Source organism: Gopherus evgoodei, chromosome 3 (genome assembly GCF_007399415.2).
Source record: "Gopherus evgoodei ecotype Sinaloan lineage chromosome 3, rGopEvg1_v1.p, whole genome shotgun sequence".
Taxonomy (NCBI): domain Eukaryota; kingdom Metazoa; phylum Chordata; order Testudines; family Testudinidae; genus Gopherus; species Gopherus evgoodei.
Window position 1 is genome coordinate 18,104,921 of NC_044324.1, and position 18,587 is coordinate 18,123,507.

At 44.5% G+C, this 18,587-nt stretch overlaps 1 protein-coding gene across 2 annotated transcripts in view; it reads left to right on the top strand.

Moving 5' to 3' along the window:
- Positions 1-18,338, top strand: part of LOC115648079 (L-threonine 3-dehydrogenase, mitochondrial-like) — a 29,751-nt gene extending 11,413 nt beyond the window's left edge. For both annotated transcript variants that reach the window (XM_030555201.1, XM_030555202.1), the window contains 8 exons: positions 2,949-3,148; positions 3,617-3,659; positions 7,127-7,197; positions 12,402-12,551; positions 12,654-12,826; positions 13,855-13,945; positions 15,491-15,760; positions 16,024-18,338. In XM_030555201.1, coding sequence (XP_030411061.1) covers positions 2,965-3,148; positions 3,617-3,659; positions 7,127-7,197; positions 12,402-12,551; positions 12,654-12,826; positions 13,855-13,945; positions 15,491-15,760; positions 16,024-16,163 — 1,122 coding nt within the window. In that variant the 5' untranslated portion in view covers positions 2,949-2,964 and the 3' untranslated portion in view covers positions 16,164-18,338. The remainder of the gene's footprint in view (positions 1-2,948; positions 3,149-3,616; positions 3,660-7,126; positions 7,198-12,401; positions 12,552-12,653; positions 12,827-13,854; positions 13,946-15,490; positions 15,761-16,023) is intronic.
- Positions 18,339-18,587: the final 249 nt, after the last annotated feature.

The following is an 18,587-nucleotide window of genomic DNA, read 5'->3' on the forward strand; positions in this document are numbered from 1 at the left end:
TCTCGGTGGCAATGGATGTTTGACATTTGAAATATGAGAAGAATATTTTCTCTTTGGGTTGGTCGGGAAAGAGAAGGCTACCTGAAAAAAGGAGTTTGTTACATTCGTAATAATACTTAGCACCTTCCATCTTCAAAACTGCTAATTACTTTAAGTGGTAAGGTGATGCAGGTGACTTTAAAATAACAGATTTCAGACTGCCTTTTCAAATTAAGACCTGGATATTGAGAGAACGGAGTTTGTGCCTCATGTCTCTCTTCTGTTAAGTGATGCTACTAATTTATATTGGAGTCATGATGCAGTTTTTGCTGGAAATGTTTTTCAGACAGATTTCAGTGAGGTAGCCATGTTAGTCTCTATTGCTGTCTGACTTTCCAGCAGGAGCCTTTTGTTTCTTACTGTGCAAACGTTAAGAGTTCATATGAGAAGGGGAGAGGAGAAATCCTCTTTACTAGCATCTATAAAACCATCTGTGAGGTTACTCTGAGTCAACCTGTCTGACAGAGAATTGGGATGTGTGGGAGGGAGATGGGAAGGGCTTCAGTGATTGAACTCAACATTTTTCATTAAAACAAAAAAGTGTAATTTCAGAATGGATACGTAATGGATACTTGCTGTAGCATGTGTAGGATTTCAGGTAATGCTTAAAGGTGTGGCTTCTGCTGCAATGCAAGTAGTGACCTAGCCTAAGGACCTGTATTGAGAGTAGGCATGAGTGGAAAGGCTTAAGTGTAGCTTGACATAAGTAAATGACAGAAGTGACCTTGTGATGTCACTGGACTGAAGACTGGTGATAAACAAATGAAATAAATCAGTTGACTAGGATGAAATAAGAAACTGCAAACAAGTTATTGATATTTTAGGGTACTTTTAAGGAGCATATGTAACGGACAGCCATAAATATTAACCACAGTACAGCCATAGCAGCTAGTGATACAAATGCTAATGATTGTGAAATAAGTGGATAATTAACCTTTGAAAAGTGAGGACCCTAAATAGTGGAGTGTAGAAGTTCAAATAAGGAGAAAAGGCATGAATTAATTTTGAATAAGCATAGGATAAAATGGATGTTAGTGTAACATAATATACAAGAGGGTGGCACTCAGAACATAGCTGGAACAAACAGGATGACTAGACAGTAGAAACTGGGATGTACCCATTCTCCTGACTGAGGTTTCACCACAAGGGACTGTAATAAAGATTTGTTATTTCTTGGGGGTCTGCCATCTAATAACTTGCATGTTGTGGCTTGTCTAGAGGTGAAGACTAATCAAGTAAATATTAACTATTCAAGTAAATAAAGAAGGCTACAGTGCTCAGTCTCCCTCCCTGTTTCCTCCCTAGATATAGATCTAGATGGAGACAGTCTCTCTCTCTCTCTCTCTCTCTCTCTCTCTCTCTCTCTCTCTGACTGGCCTCTAATTGAGCATGAATTACATGCACTGTGTGCCATTTTTGTTACGAAACAGTATTTGATTGTAAAGCAATTAGGTTAATTGTGTAGATTAGACTATAAATAGGGCTTCTGATTATTGGCTTAAAGCCAATAAAGACACACAATCCTAATAATCTGTTTTTTATTAAATACCAGAAAAATACTGGAAATGGTAACTTGTGCCAAAGGACTTGTCTATAGGGAGCAATAATGCAGTCTGTGGGGAGTGATATTTAGTTCACTAATGTGTTGCATGTTAATTGGTCCATGTAGATCCTGTTAGTGTGCACTAAAGGCTCCCTAGTGTGCTTTAACATAGTGTTGTTTGAAACAATATTATGTTAAAGTGTACTAGGGTATGTTACTACCACGTATTCAAAGAGGGAGCTCCCTCAAAGCCCCCAGTTTTGCACATCTGCATAAAACTAAAAAATGCTTAAAAACAAAACAAAACCCTGAAAAAAGGGATTTAATAAACCCTGGAAACAAACCTTATATATAATAAGCGATTCTGCCTTTTGCTTGCTTCTCTGGTTCCATTCATTCTGTAAATAGTGTGTGTTTGGGGACAGGGATGTTCCACAGATGATTTACTGCAATTTTCACTGATGTAATTGCTGCGTCTGATGTAATTGCTGCTTCTTGATGCAATGTTAAGAAAAGCTAGGCCATGAGAATGTTTGACGACTTGACTTTAGGTAGTCTCTAGAACAGCGGTCCCCACCTTTTCGTGGCCAGTAGTACATTCATGTTTTCAGAAGAGTGTGGCGGACGCCAACAATTACTCACATACAAGGCCGGCTCCAGGCACCAGTGGAACAAGCACATGCCTGGGGTAGCACATGCTGCGGGGCGGCATTCCGTCCATTCTGCAGAGTCGGAGCATTTGGGGGTAGGGTTTTTTTTTGGTTTTTGGGCAGTGCGGAGAGAAGCCGGGAAGACAGAGAACACTAGTGCCTGCAGCTCCGGAGATCTCTGTCACCAGCAGGCACGAGGCCGCAGCTTCTCGCCCTTGCTGGGCACTTTGTGGGCGCACATAAATGCCCCGGTGGGTGCCATGGTGCCCGTAGGCACCGCGTTGGGGACCACTGCTCTAGAATGTATCCATTTAACCCATGTAGTGACAGCTTCCAATCCTAGTAGGGGTACTGTTGCTTTTTGAGCTTGTGCCTCCATTTGCTGTAGGAATCGTGATTTCTGATGCTCGCCACAAGAGGGACTGAGGCAGAAAGCTGAAATGACACCACCCGGGGTTCTCACTGTGCTGCACTGGACTCTTTATACTTGTGAATATTTTCTTCTGCTCATGCTTGTGATGTTACCTTTATTCATTCTATTTCATATGCTGCATTTAGCAGGTCATGGCACTAGTTCAAGTTTCAGTACTTCAGACAGAACTGGGGTTGCATAAAACTTTTCTTAAACACAGACTGTTCTACACAGTTCTAAATGTTGAGAAACTGTACGTTTTGTATAGACTAATTTGTGACTAATACTTTCCCTCTTCTCACAGCATATTTAAGACAAAAATGGCGATTGTAAAGAACTTGGGCAGAACCCTTAGTCAGTTGCTGCAGAGCCCCGGTTGTGGATGTCAGACTTCCATTGTGCCAGTTAGATGTATTGGTGTCTCACCACGTCAGGTGACCTCAGATGCCAGCTTCCATTCAGTATCTTTTTCAGAGACTGATCATCCTCGAGTATTAATTACAGGTTAGTCATTTAATTACTTCATTCTTATTTTTGTTTCTCAGTTGGCAGTCATTTTTTCTACCGAGGCCTGATCCTGAGAGTTGCTGAGCATCTACAAATTCCATGTAAACAACCAGGAGTTTTGAGTATTCATCTCTCTAGATTATTATTATTTATTTATTATGTACTATTTGTATTGCAGACGTACCTGATGCCCCCAGTTAGATTTAGCACTATATTGTGGTCTTTTTGGCCAGTGTATTTTAGAGCTATAGTAAAAGCATCCCTTTCTCTTAAAATAGCATATTAAGTTTCTTAGTTCTGTGTAAACAAAACTCTTCTGTTTTGGTTCCCATAACAATGTAATTGAAGTATTAAGTTCTGAACTTCTATTGGTCTATAAGGACACATAAGTAACAGTCAATATTTCGATATCATTACCTTTTCTTTGACTTGGCTTTTGTTTTTACAATCTCTTTTCCTCTTTAGGGGGCCTGGGCCAACTTGGGGTGGGACTCGCTAAACTCTTGAGGTATGTTAGGATTTTGTAATTTTATATGTAGTAGGAAGTTAAAAACTCCACGATTAAGATTTTCAGAAGTGACTAGTTGTGCTGAATGTCTCAGGTTGAGCACCAAAAATCTTATGAAAACTGTAGCTAAGAATCTTAGAATGCTGAATGGGACATTTAAAATTTAAAAGTCCATATTTTAAAATATCCTTAGAACTGCTGCTATTACTTCAGAAATCCAAGCTATAACTAAAATTCAAAACCTAATTTTACACCTTTTGTGTTTGTTCTTATACCTTTCACTGAGTTTAGAGCTGAAAAATGACCAGTCATCCTTCCTTTTGTTGGTATTTTTGACCTTAGTCCTGCAGATGTATGTAATTTTGTACATGTCACGTCATTGGGTTCAATGAAACTACTTGGGTGCATAAAGTTAAGCATATATTTTGAGAATCTAAGGCCTTAGCTTGTGGTAAGTTTCCTTTTTGGTTTTTCATGCACTATCGCGCTGCTGGGTTTGAGTTCCCAATACCTCAGGCAAATGTTTAATTTGTGTATCTCTTTTCATGATCTTTTTTGATGAACAACAATTCTGTTATTTATTTTTTTTAGAGAACCGCTTTGGGTTTTCTAAAACCTGCCAACTTACTAAACACCTAAACTTTTAGACCTTGCCATAACTGATGGTATTTCTTGAAGAGAATTTCAGTGATAGAAAAATTTATCTTTTAAGTTACTATCTCTTATAGTGCAATAGTTGCATCATAGTTAAGGATAACGGAATGTTAAGATTTTATTTTACAATTGAATGGGCAAGAAACTGTAAGATATAAACTTTGATGATGATTGAATTTTTCATGGTAGTTTGATGTAAAGTGAATTGATGCAGAGAGAATAATAAGAGCATAAAATGATCCTTTCTGGCACTTTTTCACTGGATTATCTCACTTTTATTCTTTGTATTGCTTTCACAAGAAATCTAAAATACTCTAGGAGCTGTCCATCATCCACGTTCCTGATCTCATGTGCTGATTCCTAGATATCAGCTATACATAGAGGTAGTATTTGTCTACAGAACATTTTAGCCATAATGGGAGCACCAAAACAAATCCCCCAAAGTCGATGAGGACAGTGTGGCGGTCTGAATGCTGTTTTGGTGGGGGGGAGCAGCTTTCACTTCTATCTTCAACAGATACCAGAAAGCAATATGTATCCCAGCTTTATCAAACTTGCACTCTAACACACAACCTTAGCAATGACCTCAGCAATGTTAAGGTAGAGTAACTTCCCGAATGTCAGATGTGCTGATATATTGATATAAAAGCATATGAGGTCACTATTGAGGTTTTGTGTTAGAATGTCAGTTTGGTAAAGCGGGATTACATATTGCTTCCTGGTATCTGTTGGAGATGGAAATGCAACCTTAAGGAGTGTTGGAGTATGATAATAAAAAATAAATGGAGATAGGTATATCTCATAGAACTGGAAGGGACCTTGAAAGGTCATTGAGTCCAACTACCTGCCTTCACTAGCAGGACCAAGTACTGATTTTTTTGCCCCAGGTCCCTAAGTGACCACCTCAAGGATTAAACTCACAACCCTGGGTTTAGCAGGCCAATGCTCAAACCACTGAGCCATGCTTCCCCCAATATCATAGGCAATAACAATGTGCAAAAGAATGTACGTGTTCTTTAACATCTTACTGGCATTTTTTAACATAGGTGGATGGTGTGTGCTGCTGCAGCCTTTAACTGCTACTAAACCTAGTTTTTATTTGCAAATTTTCTGAGGAGAGAGAAACTTTGACACCAAGTCTGAAGCCTGGTCTACACTTCAAAATTAGATCAACCTAGATGTGTTGCTCAGGGCTATGAAAAATTTTGGACCTTGTGCAACACAGTTAGGCCAACCTATCCTAATGTGTCAACCTAGCTATGATATCGCCTTTTGGAGAGGCAGATCAATTATATCGATTGGGGGGGAAAAAACCCTCCCACTGATATAAGAACCAACTCTACTACAGCAACACAACTGCAGCCCAGTAGCTTACTCCTTGGGGAATTCTTCACTACTGCGTGCACATAATTAATGCACAATGCAATTTTTTAATTTTTTTGCACAGATAAAAGCTTCTGCTGAAATGTTGGTGCCATTCTGCCTTTTGCCCAACAGAGGGCACTGTGGTGATAGAGCACAGCAGCAGCTCCCAACCAGCTAGGGAAGAGAGAGAGCCTGTGGGCCAGGTCAAGAGACAGACTATGAGGAGCAGTGAGCGTGGTGCTACTAGGTGTCAGACGGGGCTCAGAAGGGCTAGTGGGGGAGGACAGATTGGGGCAGGGGCTGAATGGGAGTGGACATGCAGTGCCACAGAGGGTAGGGAGCTGCATTGCCACATGGCAGTATAGGGGGTGCAGGGACACAAGGACAGAGGTTGGCTGAGTGGGGGCACAGACACATGGGGATGGGGAGGGAGGCACAGGGCCATTGGTGATAGGGGAGGAGGTGCAGGGCCACATAGGGACAGGGGAGTGGCTGAGTGGGGGCACAGAGACACATGGTGATGGGAAGGGGAGCAGGGGTGGCTCAGTGGGGGCATAGACACATGGAGACGGGGGATGGGGTGCAGGGCCACATGGGGATGGGCGGGAGTGGGTGTCTGGGTCAGGGTGGAGGAACACACAGACGGGGGTGCAAGGACACGTAGGGATGCAGGAACATATGGGGACAAGGGCTGATGTGCCTGATTAAATGGGAGAGGCTAGGGGTCAGCCATGGTTTGCATGGGGGAAGAGCCCTAAAAATCGCTCCCTGCCTCCCAAAAACACCTGTTCTGTACTTTTTCCACCCATACTCAACAGCCCTCCAAGTTCATGCCCAGGCGCCTTCTCAGCAATTTACTTCCCTCTTCCTCAGCTCCTCTGTTACCTGTCACTCCTGCAAGCCTTTGCACTGCTTCTGCAGGGTGCGGGAAATACGGTTCTGTATTGTAGTTTAAATGAATTATTACTCAGAGTTCTGTGTTAATATGCCTAGTAAGGAATCTATTTGTCAAAAAACATTTCCTGAATCTTTTTTGTCGTCTGTATTGTTACAGACATACTTGCTAACAGGTATTTTGAAATAAATGACCAAAAATAATTGAAACTGGTGTGATTATATTGTGGTTTTTGACATATAATATATGCAGAATTTTGCAGAATTTTAAAATATTGTTCACAGAAATTTTAGTTTTTCATTGCAGAGTTTTTTTGGTACATACTTTCCCCAGGAGTAGTAGCTGTACCACTGCAGCGGCTGTAATGTAGATGTACCTTGAGAATTAATAAGATAGATGGACATCAGTGCTTGCACTGGACAAAATCATAAAATGTACTCTGCCCAAATGACTTCTCCAGATTAGTTCCTATTAAAACTACTGTAGCAGAACAGTGACTGGCACATTATCTTGAAGAGTACAAACTAATTGTACCATGTGCCTTCCTTTTCAGGAAGCGTTTCGGAAGAAACAACGTGATCCTGTCTGACATTAGAAAACCACCAGATGATGTCTTTTATAATGGTAAGTGACTGGATTAGCATATAGAGAAGTCTTCATATTGCCTCTGATGTTGCTCATCTGCAGCAAGACACAGCCAGGCATTTGAACTATGTATAGAATCATAGAATATCAGGGTTGGAAAGGACCTCAGGAAGTCATCTAATCCAACCCCCTGCTCAAAGGAGGACCAATCCCCAACTAAATCATCCCAGCCAGGGCCTTAAAAACCTCTAAGGATGGAGATTCCACCACCTCCCTAGGTAACCCATTCCAGTGCTTCACCACCCTTCTAGTGAAAAAGTTTTTCCTAATATCCAACCTAAACCTCCCCCACTGCAACTTGAGACCATTGCTCCTTGTCATCTACTACCACTGAGAACGGTCTAGATCCATCCTCTTTGGAACCCCCTTTTTCAGGTAGTTGAAAGCAACTATCAAATCCCCCCTCATTCTTCTCTTCTGCAGACTAAACAAGCCCAGTTCCCTCAGCCTCTCCTCATAAGTCATGTGCTCCAAACCCCTAGTAATTTTTGTTGCCCTCTGCTGGACTCTTTCCAATTTTTTCACATCCTTCTTATAGTGTGGGGCCCAAAACTGGACACAATACTCCAGATGAGGCCTCACCAATGCCAAATAGAGGGAAATGATCATGTTCCTCGATCTGCTGGCAATGCTCCCACTAATGCAGCCCAATATCCTGTTAGCCTTCTTAGCAACAAGGGCACGCTGTCAACCCATATCCAGTTTCTCGTCCACTGTAACCCCTAGGTCAGGCCCGCACAACATGCGGCCCCCGTAGCCTCACTATGCGGCCCACGGGGGGATTCTAAATCCCCCGCACAGCCCAGCCGCCACTTCCTTCTCAGAGTTCTGTATTAATATGCCTAGTAAGGAATCTATTTGTCAAAAAACATTTTCTGAATCTTTTTTGTTGTCTGTATTGTTACAGACGTACTTGCTGACAGGTATTTTGAAATAAATGTCCAAAAATGATTGAAACTGGTGTGATTATATTGTGGTTTTTGACATATAATATACACAGAATTTTGCAGAATTCCCCCCGCACAGCCCAGCAGCCCAGAGCCCTTTGAATCCCAGCCCGCTGCCACTGATTGCCCCCTCCTCAGATCCCTGCCCCAACTGCCCCCCAGAACCCCCACCCCCTATCTAAGCACCGCTGGTCCTTGTCCCCCGATTGCCCCCTCCTGAGACCCCTGCCCCTTGGGACTCCAGCCCCTATCTAAGCCTCCCTTCTCCTTGTCCCCAACTGCCTCTTCCTGAGATCCCCCCCAACTTCCCCCCAGGACCCCACCCCCTACCTGTCCCCTGATAAATCCCTGGGACTCCCATGCCTATCCAACTGCTGCCTGTCCCCTGACTGCCCCTCCGAACCTCTGCCCCATCCAACTCCCCCACTCCCTGTCCCTTGACTGCCCCCCCCAGAACCCTCTATCCCTTTTCCAACCCCCAGCCCCCTTACCGTGCCACTCAGACCAGCATGTCTGGCTCCTGCAGCTCCAGACAGTTGCTGCCATGCTCCTCCGTGGAGTCCACAGCTCCCCCCCCAGCACCTGCCTTCCAGATTTGAACACCTCAAAATTCAGGAATGCTCAAGCTCAGTTTGGGCAGCTGTTACTTCATTTCTCCCAAATCATATTCTGATCCACTGTAACTTGCTGTAGAAAAAGTAGGATAAAATTGAGCAAGAAATACTTATTAGGACTGGAATTGCTATTTTCAACAGCCATTGCCTTTTTGTTTGCTTGAAAGGAAGACGGGGTATTGCATTGACAAATTCCCCATAGAAAGAGAGAATAATAAAGGCACCTCAACTTTTCCTCATTTATGGAGGACAGTCTTATAATATGCATCCAGATATCATCCAATCGCACAAGCTGAAAATTGTTCCACTTTACTGCAGCTCTGTAACCATATGGGAACCAATCCTATCTGTGTTTTGTGCACATCCAAAATGCCTGCTGAATGACCCGCCCTGGGAGCGAGATACCAGTGACCCAGGGCTGGGGTGGCAGGAGGTGTGTGTGAGGGGCACTGGTGGGGGGAGCCTAGGGCTGGGGCAGCAGCGGGATGGGGAGGAAAGGGGGAAGCCCAGTACTGAGGCGGCAGGGGGTGTGAGCGGGTGGGGGGAGAGCCCAGGACTGGGGCAGCAGGGAGGTACAGGGGGGAGCCCAGGGCTGGGACGAGGGGGGCAGCCAAATTTTTTTGTTTTGTTTTTTGTTTGGGGCAGCAAAAAACCTAGAGCCGGCCCTGCTGGATTCCCTCAGCCACCGGAGCCCCGGGCCCTTTAATTTGCCCCTGAGGGCTCCCAGCTACCTCTTCAGCTGGGAGCCCCTGGTTGATTTAAAATAAAGTATCACCTTCCCACCACCAACCTTCCTTTTTGGCCCACAGCTGTTTTGGTGGGGCGGTGCTGGGGAAGAAGGGTTTGTTTCTGCAGGGCTGGGTGGCCCTGGGGCGGGGTGTTTCCATGGGGCCGGGAGGTTTCGGCCCTCAGCTGTTTTCTTTGGAGTAATATGACCCTTGCCGCTTTATGAGTTGTGCAGGCCTGCCCGAGGTCCTTTTCTGCAGAACTGATCACTCCTCTCCTCTAAGTGCTTCAGAATTGATTCTTTGAGGGCCTGCTCCATGATTTTTCCAGGGGCTGAGATGAGGCTGACTGGCCTGTAGTTCCCCAGATCCTCCTCCTTCCATTTTGGGCACTACGTTAGCCTTTTTCCAGTCATCTAGGAACTTTCCCGATAGCCATCCATTTTCAAAGATAATGGCCAATGGCTCTGCAATCACATCCGCCAACTCCTTTTGCACCCTCGAATACAGTGCATTCAGCCCCACGGGCTTGTGCTCGTCCAGCTTTTCTAAATAGTCCTGAACCACTTTTCTCCCCAGAGGGCTGGTCACCTCCTCCCCATGCTATGCTGCCCAGTGCAATAGTCCGGAAACTGACCTTGTTTTTGATGACAAGGGGAAAAAAATGCATTGAGTACGTCAGCTTTTTCCACATCCTCTGTCACTAGATTGCCTCTCTCATTCAGTAAGGGGCCCACACTTTCCTTGACTTTCTTCTTGTTGCTAACATACCTGAAGGAAACCCTTCTTGTTACTCTTAACATCCCTTGTTAGCTGCAACTCCAAGTGTGATTTGGCCTTCCTGATTTCACTCCTGCATGCCTGAGCAATATTTTTATACTTCTTCCTGGTCATTTGTCCATTCTTCCACTTCTTTGTAAGCTTCTTTTTTGTGCTTAAGATCGGCAAGGATTTCACTGTTAAGCCAAAGTGTTCGCCTGCCATATTTACTATTCTTTCTACATATTGGGATGGTTTGTTCCTGCAGCCTCAATAAGAATTCTTTAAAATATAGCCAGCTCTCCTGGACTCCTTTCCCCCTCATGTTATTCTCCCAGGGGATCCTGCCCCTTAAATTAATCAGAGAATCCACTTTTCAAAGTATTTCTTTCATCTTGAAAGTTCTGGGTGCTACATTCTGATTTCTGTGAAATCTTCCTAAAAATTGAATTGTTTTTCCTTTGCAAAATTTTCCCTTGGGGCAAGATACACTAACACATGTTTTGAATATCTCCTCCTACTCTTCTTCCCTCCTGATTTTTGCTGACCAAAATAAATCTTAAAGTTTAATTGGCTCTGGCTTTCATCCCAGTGGGTTTAACCCTCTTGCTCCTGCCCTGAGGGTTGATGCAATTTAAATTTTCCCAAAAGAATAAGAACTGGGAGATGAAATCCATGTTTGTCCATACTGAAATCGCTTTCTTATATGTGGTATATGCTGAAATCCGTACAAGATTGCCAGTATGGATTCACATAGTGGCATTAGTGCCTTGGAACTTGGTTAGCCTCCTTTTCTTCCCTTTTGACGTAAACAATAAATTAAAAGGAACGAGTCTACAGGCATTTGAATAATATTATGCAAGCTGGTCTCTGACCTCACACTACAGCGGTGGTCTACACCTTTTTATGCCCAAAATCACTTCTTTTGAATTTAAGGGCAACCTGGGATCTGCCCTGCCCTTTCCCCATGTCCCCGCCCCACTCATTCCATCACCCCACCCCAGTCACTCGCTCTCCCCCACCCTCACTCACTTTCACTGGGCTGGGGTAGGAGGCTGGGATTTGAGAAGGGGTGTGGGCTCTGGACTGAGGCCGAGGGGTTCACAGTGTGGGAGGGGCCTCTAGGAAGAGCCTAGGGCAGAGGGCTGGGATGAAGGAGGGAATGAGGGGTACAAGCTCTGGGAGGGAGTTTAGGTGCGGGAGGGTGCACTGGGCTGGGGCAGTGTGTTGGAGTGCAGGAGGAGGTTTGGGGTGCTGGCTCCGGGGGTTGGTGCAGCTTCCTGCTGGGCAGCATTTACATCTGGCAGGCTCCCTGGCTACCCTGGCCCATGCTGCTCCCATAAGGGGCCAACGTGCCCTGGGGGGGATGTGGCTTCATGCACTGCCCCTCTCTGCAAGCACTGTCCCCGCAGCTCCCATTGGCCACAGTTCCCCGTTCCTGGCCAGTGGGGGCTGTGGGTGGCAGTGCTTGCAGGCAGAAGCAGTGTGCGAAGGGAACGCCCCCCTGGGCCACTTCTAGTAACAGTTTGAGGCTGGGATAGACAGGGAGCCTGTCTTAGCAGCTGCCATGCTGTGCTGCCGAGATTGCGATGGACTGGGAGATCCTCTAGGATCGACCCATCATTTGCAGTCGACCAGTTGGTGACCACTGCACTGCAGGTATATGCCAATAGATGGTAGAGTATATTTGGTAGAACAGAGGGTCCTGAACTGGCCTGTGGTCTGCAGATATGGCTAATTACACAGTGTTAGCTCTCCTAGTCTTCAGGTGCTAAATGTAGACAAAATACATTAAATACTCTTCTGTGAAGTGCTGAAGCTGCTACAAAGATGTTATGTGATTGCACATGGAAGAGCAGATGTCCATGAGAAAGTGTCCTGATTAAGATGTGACCCACGCTGTGAAGAAATTTGCAGAGCCTTTGTGATAGAATCTTTGAGAGAGGGAGAGTGAGCTCTCTAGTGGCTGCTGCCTATAGAAGGCAGAAATTTGCTGCATAAAGTGAACTGAAAGGTATGTCTGAATAAAGACATGGGCAGGAACCTGCAAACTCATTGGACATCTTGTTTTTTACTGAATTTTGTCCCAAAGTCTCTTCATCTTAGCATCCAATTTTCTATTTGGTTCACTTCTTTAGGTCCTTTTATCTACTCTGATATCTTGGACTACAAGAATCTCTGTGAGATAGTGGTGAACAATCGAATTACTTGGCTGTTTCATTATAGTGCTTTGCTCAGTGCTGTTGGAGAAGCAAATGTTCCTTTGGCCAGAGCGGTAAACATTACTGGTAGGTGATTACAGCACTGTTTGACTAGCCTTTCAAGTTCCTGACCCCCGTAGAGGTTGGAGGAGATTTTGTTTAGATTCTGATCATTTCTGTTTGTTTCAGGTTTGCACAACATTCTAGATATTGCAGCTGAGCACAGTTTGAGACTCTTTGTCCCTAGCACAATTGGAGCCTTTGGACCCACCTCTCCTCGAAACCCAGCTCCAGACCTCTGCATTCAGAGACCCAGGACAATCTATGGAGTCTCCAAGGTTCATGCTGAGCTCATGGGAGAAGTAAGAACTTTGTATGGACTGTTAGTCTTGATGGAAGGTGGATCACTGCAGTGTTCTTTCCTCTTCCTATCTTCTCTTCCTACAGACCTATTTTCTTAGTAGTGTGAGGCAGCTGTTGATGCTTTTCCTGAGGGGTTTGGGATGGGGAAATCATATAAATTTCATGTGAAGATTTAGCATGAAGTTGGAAGTTAACAAACACTTGAGTTTTAGGGTGGTAGCCATGTTAGTCTGTATCAGCAAAAAGAATGGGGAGTACTTGTGGCACCTTAGAGACTAACACATTTATTTGGGCATAAGCTTTTGTGGGCTAAAACCCACTTTGTCAGATGCATGCAGTGCGGCTACTGACCCTGTGACCCTAAGAAAATCATTAAACCTCCCTGTGCCTCAGTTACCAGCGTGGCATGGCTTGGAGAACTGAGTAATGGCACATTAGTACCAGAAAGTCTTCCTACAATATATTTTCTAATGACTCCAGAGATCAGAATGAATACAGATCATCAGAGTGGATTAAATCAAAATAACTGACTGTTCTTATTTAATTCATATTTGTTATTTACATGTTGCATATCCTGGTGTGGTAAAGGAGGGGAAGGGTAGGAATAGTGGTGGGTACACAGTGCCTCTGGTATTTGGGAATGGAGGTCACTTAACCTCTGACGTATGGTGCCAACGGCATGAGGAAGCAGGACTAGGGGAGGCGGTGGTGTCACACAAAGCCTTTGGCTTGTGGAAATGGATTGTAGCACAGTCCAAGGCATGGAGGAGTGGGTGGGAAATGGGTACAGCACTGTTGGGAATGGGGACGTGAGCGCGCACAGAGCCACGGGCATGATTAAAGGAGTGATGGAGGGGTTGTAGTGAATCTGTGAAATAGAGAGGGAAAGGAGCTTGTGTGTGGGAGGGGGGAATGGAAGGATGCATGGAACCGTGGGTGTATGCAATGCATTTAGTCTATAGAAGCAACAAAGTATGCAGCCCCCTAGTTTTATGTCTAACGCCTTGCTTGTATCCTCCTTCAACAGTACTACCACTACAGGTATGGGCTAGACTTCCGATGTCTGAGGTATCCTGGAATTATCTCTGCTGACTCTCAGCCTGGTGGGGGAACAACTGGTAGGAAACTTTTTTCCATGTCTCAGTATTATAGGTGAGAACATTGCAGTGTGCGAGCTGAATGCCCCACACAGCAAAGATAAGAGTGACATCAGTGTGTAATTGTCTGGTGACCTCATTTACTGAGAAACAACTAACCAGTCACTTTGAAATGCAGTCACGTAAATGAATTCATGCCTGTGACTACACCTATATATGATGGCCATTAATCTGTTGTATCATATTTTAATACCAAATATTGTGCACTTTCGATGTGTTGTACAATATGTCTATCAATGTCTAACTTAGAGTGCACCTGCATATATTGTCCAGTGAAATTCATTTGAGGGCATTTTTGCTGATTAAGCCTATTCAAAAAAGAATTCTCATGGGAGGAAAAGTGAAACTTTCAGGGGACTGTAAGTTTGTGTAAAGTGAAACACTGCTTCACCTAAACAACTCCGGAAATGCTGTTGAAAATACAAATCATACTTCTGCTGAAATTAATCTGAGGGGTGCTGGATAGTCCCACGGAGCAGGAATGAAATCTGATTCCTTTCACTGTTCAAAGCCAATCCATGCAGCAGTGACCCAAAGTCATTACCATCTGGTTGCTGTTTGGTGGCTTGTGACATGAGTTGGTAATCTGTCCTCCTTCCTCACCTCAACAACTATGCACCAAGTTGTGCCTCAGTCATCTGCCACCTTGCACCCCAGAGATGGCTGCATTTCTATAATTCTGAAAATATTTTTTTAACTTATTTGCATTACCACAGTACAGGGTTGGGCAAACTTTTTGGCCCGAGGGCCACATCTGGATGGGGAAATTGTATGCAGGGCCATGAATGTAGGGCTGGGGCAGAGGGTGGCGGTGCAGGAGAGAGTGCAGAGTGTGGGAGGGGGTGCAGGGTGCAGGAAGGGGCTCAGGGCAAGGGGTGCAGGGTGCAGGAGGGGGCTTAGGGCAGCGGGTTGGGGTGCGGGCTCTGGCCTGGTGCTGCTTACCTCAAGCAGCTCCAGGGTGGCAGCGGTGCACAGCATGGTTAAGGCAAGCTCCCTGCCTGCCCTGGCCCCACCCCACTCCCAGAAGTGGCCAGCATGTCTGGCAGTGGCTCCAGGGGGTGGAGTGGGGCGGGGTGGGGCAGGCAGCTCCACCGCACACTGCCCTTGCCTGCAGGTACCATCCCTGAAGCTCCCATTGCCTGTTGTTCTCTGTTCCCAGCCAAAGGGAGCTGCGGGGGGCAGTGCCTGCAGGCGAGGGCAGCGCACGGAGCCCTCTCTGCTTTAGCCCTGCTGCGCCATATAGCTGGCAGTCCCGCAGGCTGCATTGAAAGCCGTGACAGGCCGAATCCGGCCCGTGGGCTGTAGTCTGCCCTCCCCTGCCACAGCATATAGTATCCCATGTCATAGGATGTACAATGTACAATGTACCCCATTATGCTGATGTACAAACACAGTACAACAAAAAGACAGTCCCTGCCCCAATGAGTGTATGATCTAAGTGTAAGACAAGAGACAACACATGAATACAGATGGGGGAGTGCAAAGAAACTTTTTTTTTTTCTTCAGACTATGCAGTCCAGATTTTCCATGATGCCATAAAGAATGGCAAATTCCAGTGCAACTTAAAATCAGATACACGCCTCCCAATGATGTATATTGATGACTGCCTGAAGGCTACACTAGATGTCATGGAAGCACCTGCCGCTTCACTTAGCATGAGGACTTACAACATCAGTGCCATGAGCTTCTCTCCTGAGGAGCTGGTGCAAGAGGTCAAGAAGCATATTCCTGAGCTCCAGGTGACCTACACTGTGGATGCTGTCAGGCAAGCCATTGGTTAGTACCTGCTTTTTCATTCTATTTGAGTGATCCTGTATCAGACTTGTCTGGGTGAAGTCAGATGCTGGGACAAAACAATATTTCCCTTTTTCCCCCTCCATCTCCTATATGTGTTCTCCTTAGTCACTTGTTTTGATCTTGATGACATCTGGAAGGGTTGCTGTACTGTGTGAAACTCTACTCTGGTACTTGCTTATGAAATGTTGGAAGATCTTTGCTATAAATCTCATGCTTTGGGGTTTTTTTCCCCTTCCTTATAGCTGACAGTTGGCCGATGAACTTTGATGACAGCAATGCCCGGCGGGATTGGGGATGGAAACATGACTTTGATCTTTCTGAACTGGTGACCACAATGTTTAACATCCTTGGCTCTGACTCCCGGGTAGCCCAGATTAACTGAAACTCCTTTTAAAACATGGTTTCCAAACTCCGACAGAGGACCAGGGAGAAACTGCAGAATTAGTTCATTGTGCTCTAAGTCTTATAGCAGGTAAATTATAAACTTTCCATATGTTGCAATAGAGTTGGGGTTGAAGTACTATAGTTTGAATTCAGTGTGTTTATTTGAGACCGTACCAAATTATTTAGCAAAACTACAGCACGATTAAATGAGAAACATATATAGAATTCTTGAATTTTAGCATTTAAGAAGCTAGAAAAAAAATCTCTTACTACAGGGCTGGTAATCTATCCATTCATTCCAATGCCTGAGTATCTTTCTGAAAACAACACATAGCAACATTACAAAGCCTTGTGCTTAGACACATACTGAAGAATTGACAAATTTTACATTAATTTTCATTTCCTGAGTGGCGGTAGCTAATTGTGGATTGTAGGAAGATGGGATTGTCCCTTCTTTCTCCCACCAACCATTAAAAATAAAATGGCTCTTTTGATCGCTTAAACTTGGCAATGGTCATTAAAGTTATTCATTTAAAAAGGAAACCATTTAGTTAATAGCTCAACTTTGCAGGTTTACATAGCACTATAGCTAGCTATAATTTGTTTACAGATGAGATTCAGAATGTTTGTAGCATTACTTTTATGTCCATACATGTAAAGGAAAACGAGACTTGAATTCATTATGCTTTTAAAAATACAGTGTTTTCAAAACAAGCTTTTTCGTGTATGTAGAAATTCTGTTGACTTCAGTTTCATTGTGAAGATGAATTTGGGACACTAAAATCTATGTTGCATATCTGAATCTATAACTATCCTGTTTAAAGTAGGCAATTCCCAGGAATGAGTTCACCTTGAATTAGCACCATACCTGGCCTGTTTCCAGTGCCATTTACTACACCATTGTGATCATATACCTCAGAGAGCAGGTTTTTAAAGGTAGGTTGAGACTTGAGTCAGTTGTAAAGCTGAGCCAGTCTTGAAAATACCTGTTCTGTTCACTTCACATTGTGCGCTATGTATGTGTGTATTGGTAGATGCTATTTATGTGTAGGTATAATAAATCTGTATGCTTCAGAGGAGTGGAATCCAGAAGCTGAGACTGTACCAGCATGTCTTTATTTTACAAATTGAAGAAATGGAGCCAAAGGCAGCCTTCTACTTTATCTGAATCCAATACTTGAAAGTACAAGTTTTCTCTAGTTGCTGAGTTATGTGAAAGGTTGAATGTTTGTTCGTAATTAATGGGACTGAGTTGAGTGATGTCCCATAATCTATATAAAGAGTGGGCGGAGTGTACGACCTCACCTTGCCACCAAATTCTAGCTACAGTTGGTAAGGGCTATCCTACTTCTTTAGTTTCATACATAGGAGATTCTGGGACTGATGCATGAGTTTTAATGGGGGCAGAAGGTTAAGGCCCACTTCTGAGGCTTGTTAGCTTGGTCTTTCCTGACACTAAGAACTCAGGTTCCTCATGCAGGACACATGTTTCTTTGGGCTTTGTCGACCTTTTTTTTTACGGGAGAAAACTTTGTGTTACTATAGGTGACTCTGTGCTCCTCTCCTTTCCTCTTGCTCTTTGTTACACATAAGAGAGAACTGACCTAGTTTAACAGTAGTTAGTGCTAGACTTCTGGAGGCCACTTAAACCTGAACGCACAAAAGGAGTCGGGCATCAATGCAATGCAAAGAACTCCCCACTGAATCCTGTAGGTGCCTAAACTCACTTGGCACCCAAGTGTTTGCAGTAAAAGTTCCCTAGATGTCTGTGTTTCTGCCTCCATCTCCTGCCTAAGCCCTAGAGCAGTTCACAATCCAGGGGAAGGTGGGCATTTGCTCACGTAAGTTGCATATGTGGCCTGAGCTGGTAAGCTCAAACAACTCAGGAAGAGTGGAAGAGCATGCATGCATGAGACTGACTCTGTTGCCTGGTGATTAGAGCACTCAGATGAGTGGTAGGAGAACCAGGAAACTGTCCCTCACTCTCCAATTACTCTAGTTTATCTAGAGTGCAACAGCTTCAAGGGAGACTGAGAGCGCCCCTCGTCAGAATATCCAATAGCCCAATAGTTAGGCAGATCTCAGTTCAAATCCCTTCTCCTCATCAGATGGAGGAGTGTCTCCTACATCCCAGTGAAAACTTTTAGCTCAGTGGTTAGAGTAATGATTCATAGATTCTAGAACTGGGAAGGGACCTCGAGAGGTCATCGAATCCAGTCCCCTGCCCTCATGGCAGGACCAAATACTGTCTAGACCATCCCTAATAGACATTTATCTAACCTACTCTTAAATATCTCCAGAGATGGAGATTCCACAACCTCCCTAGGCAATTTATTCCCGTATTTAAACACCCTGACAGTTAGGAACTTTTTCCTAATGTCCAACCTAAATCTCCCTTGCTGCAGTTTAAGCCCATTGCTTC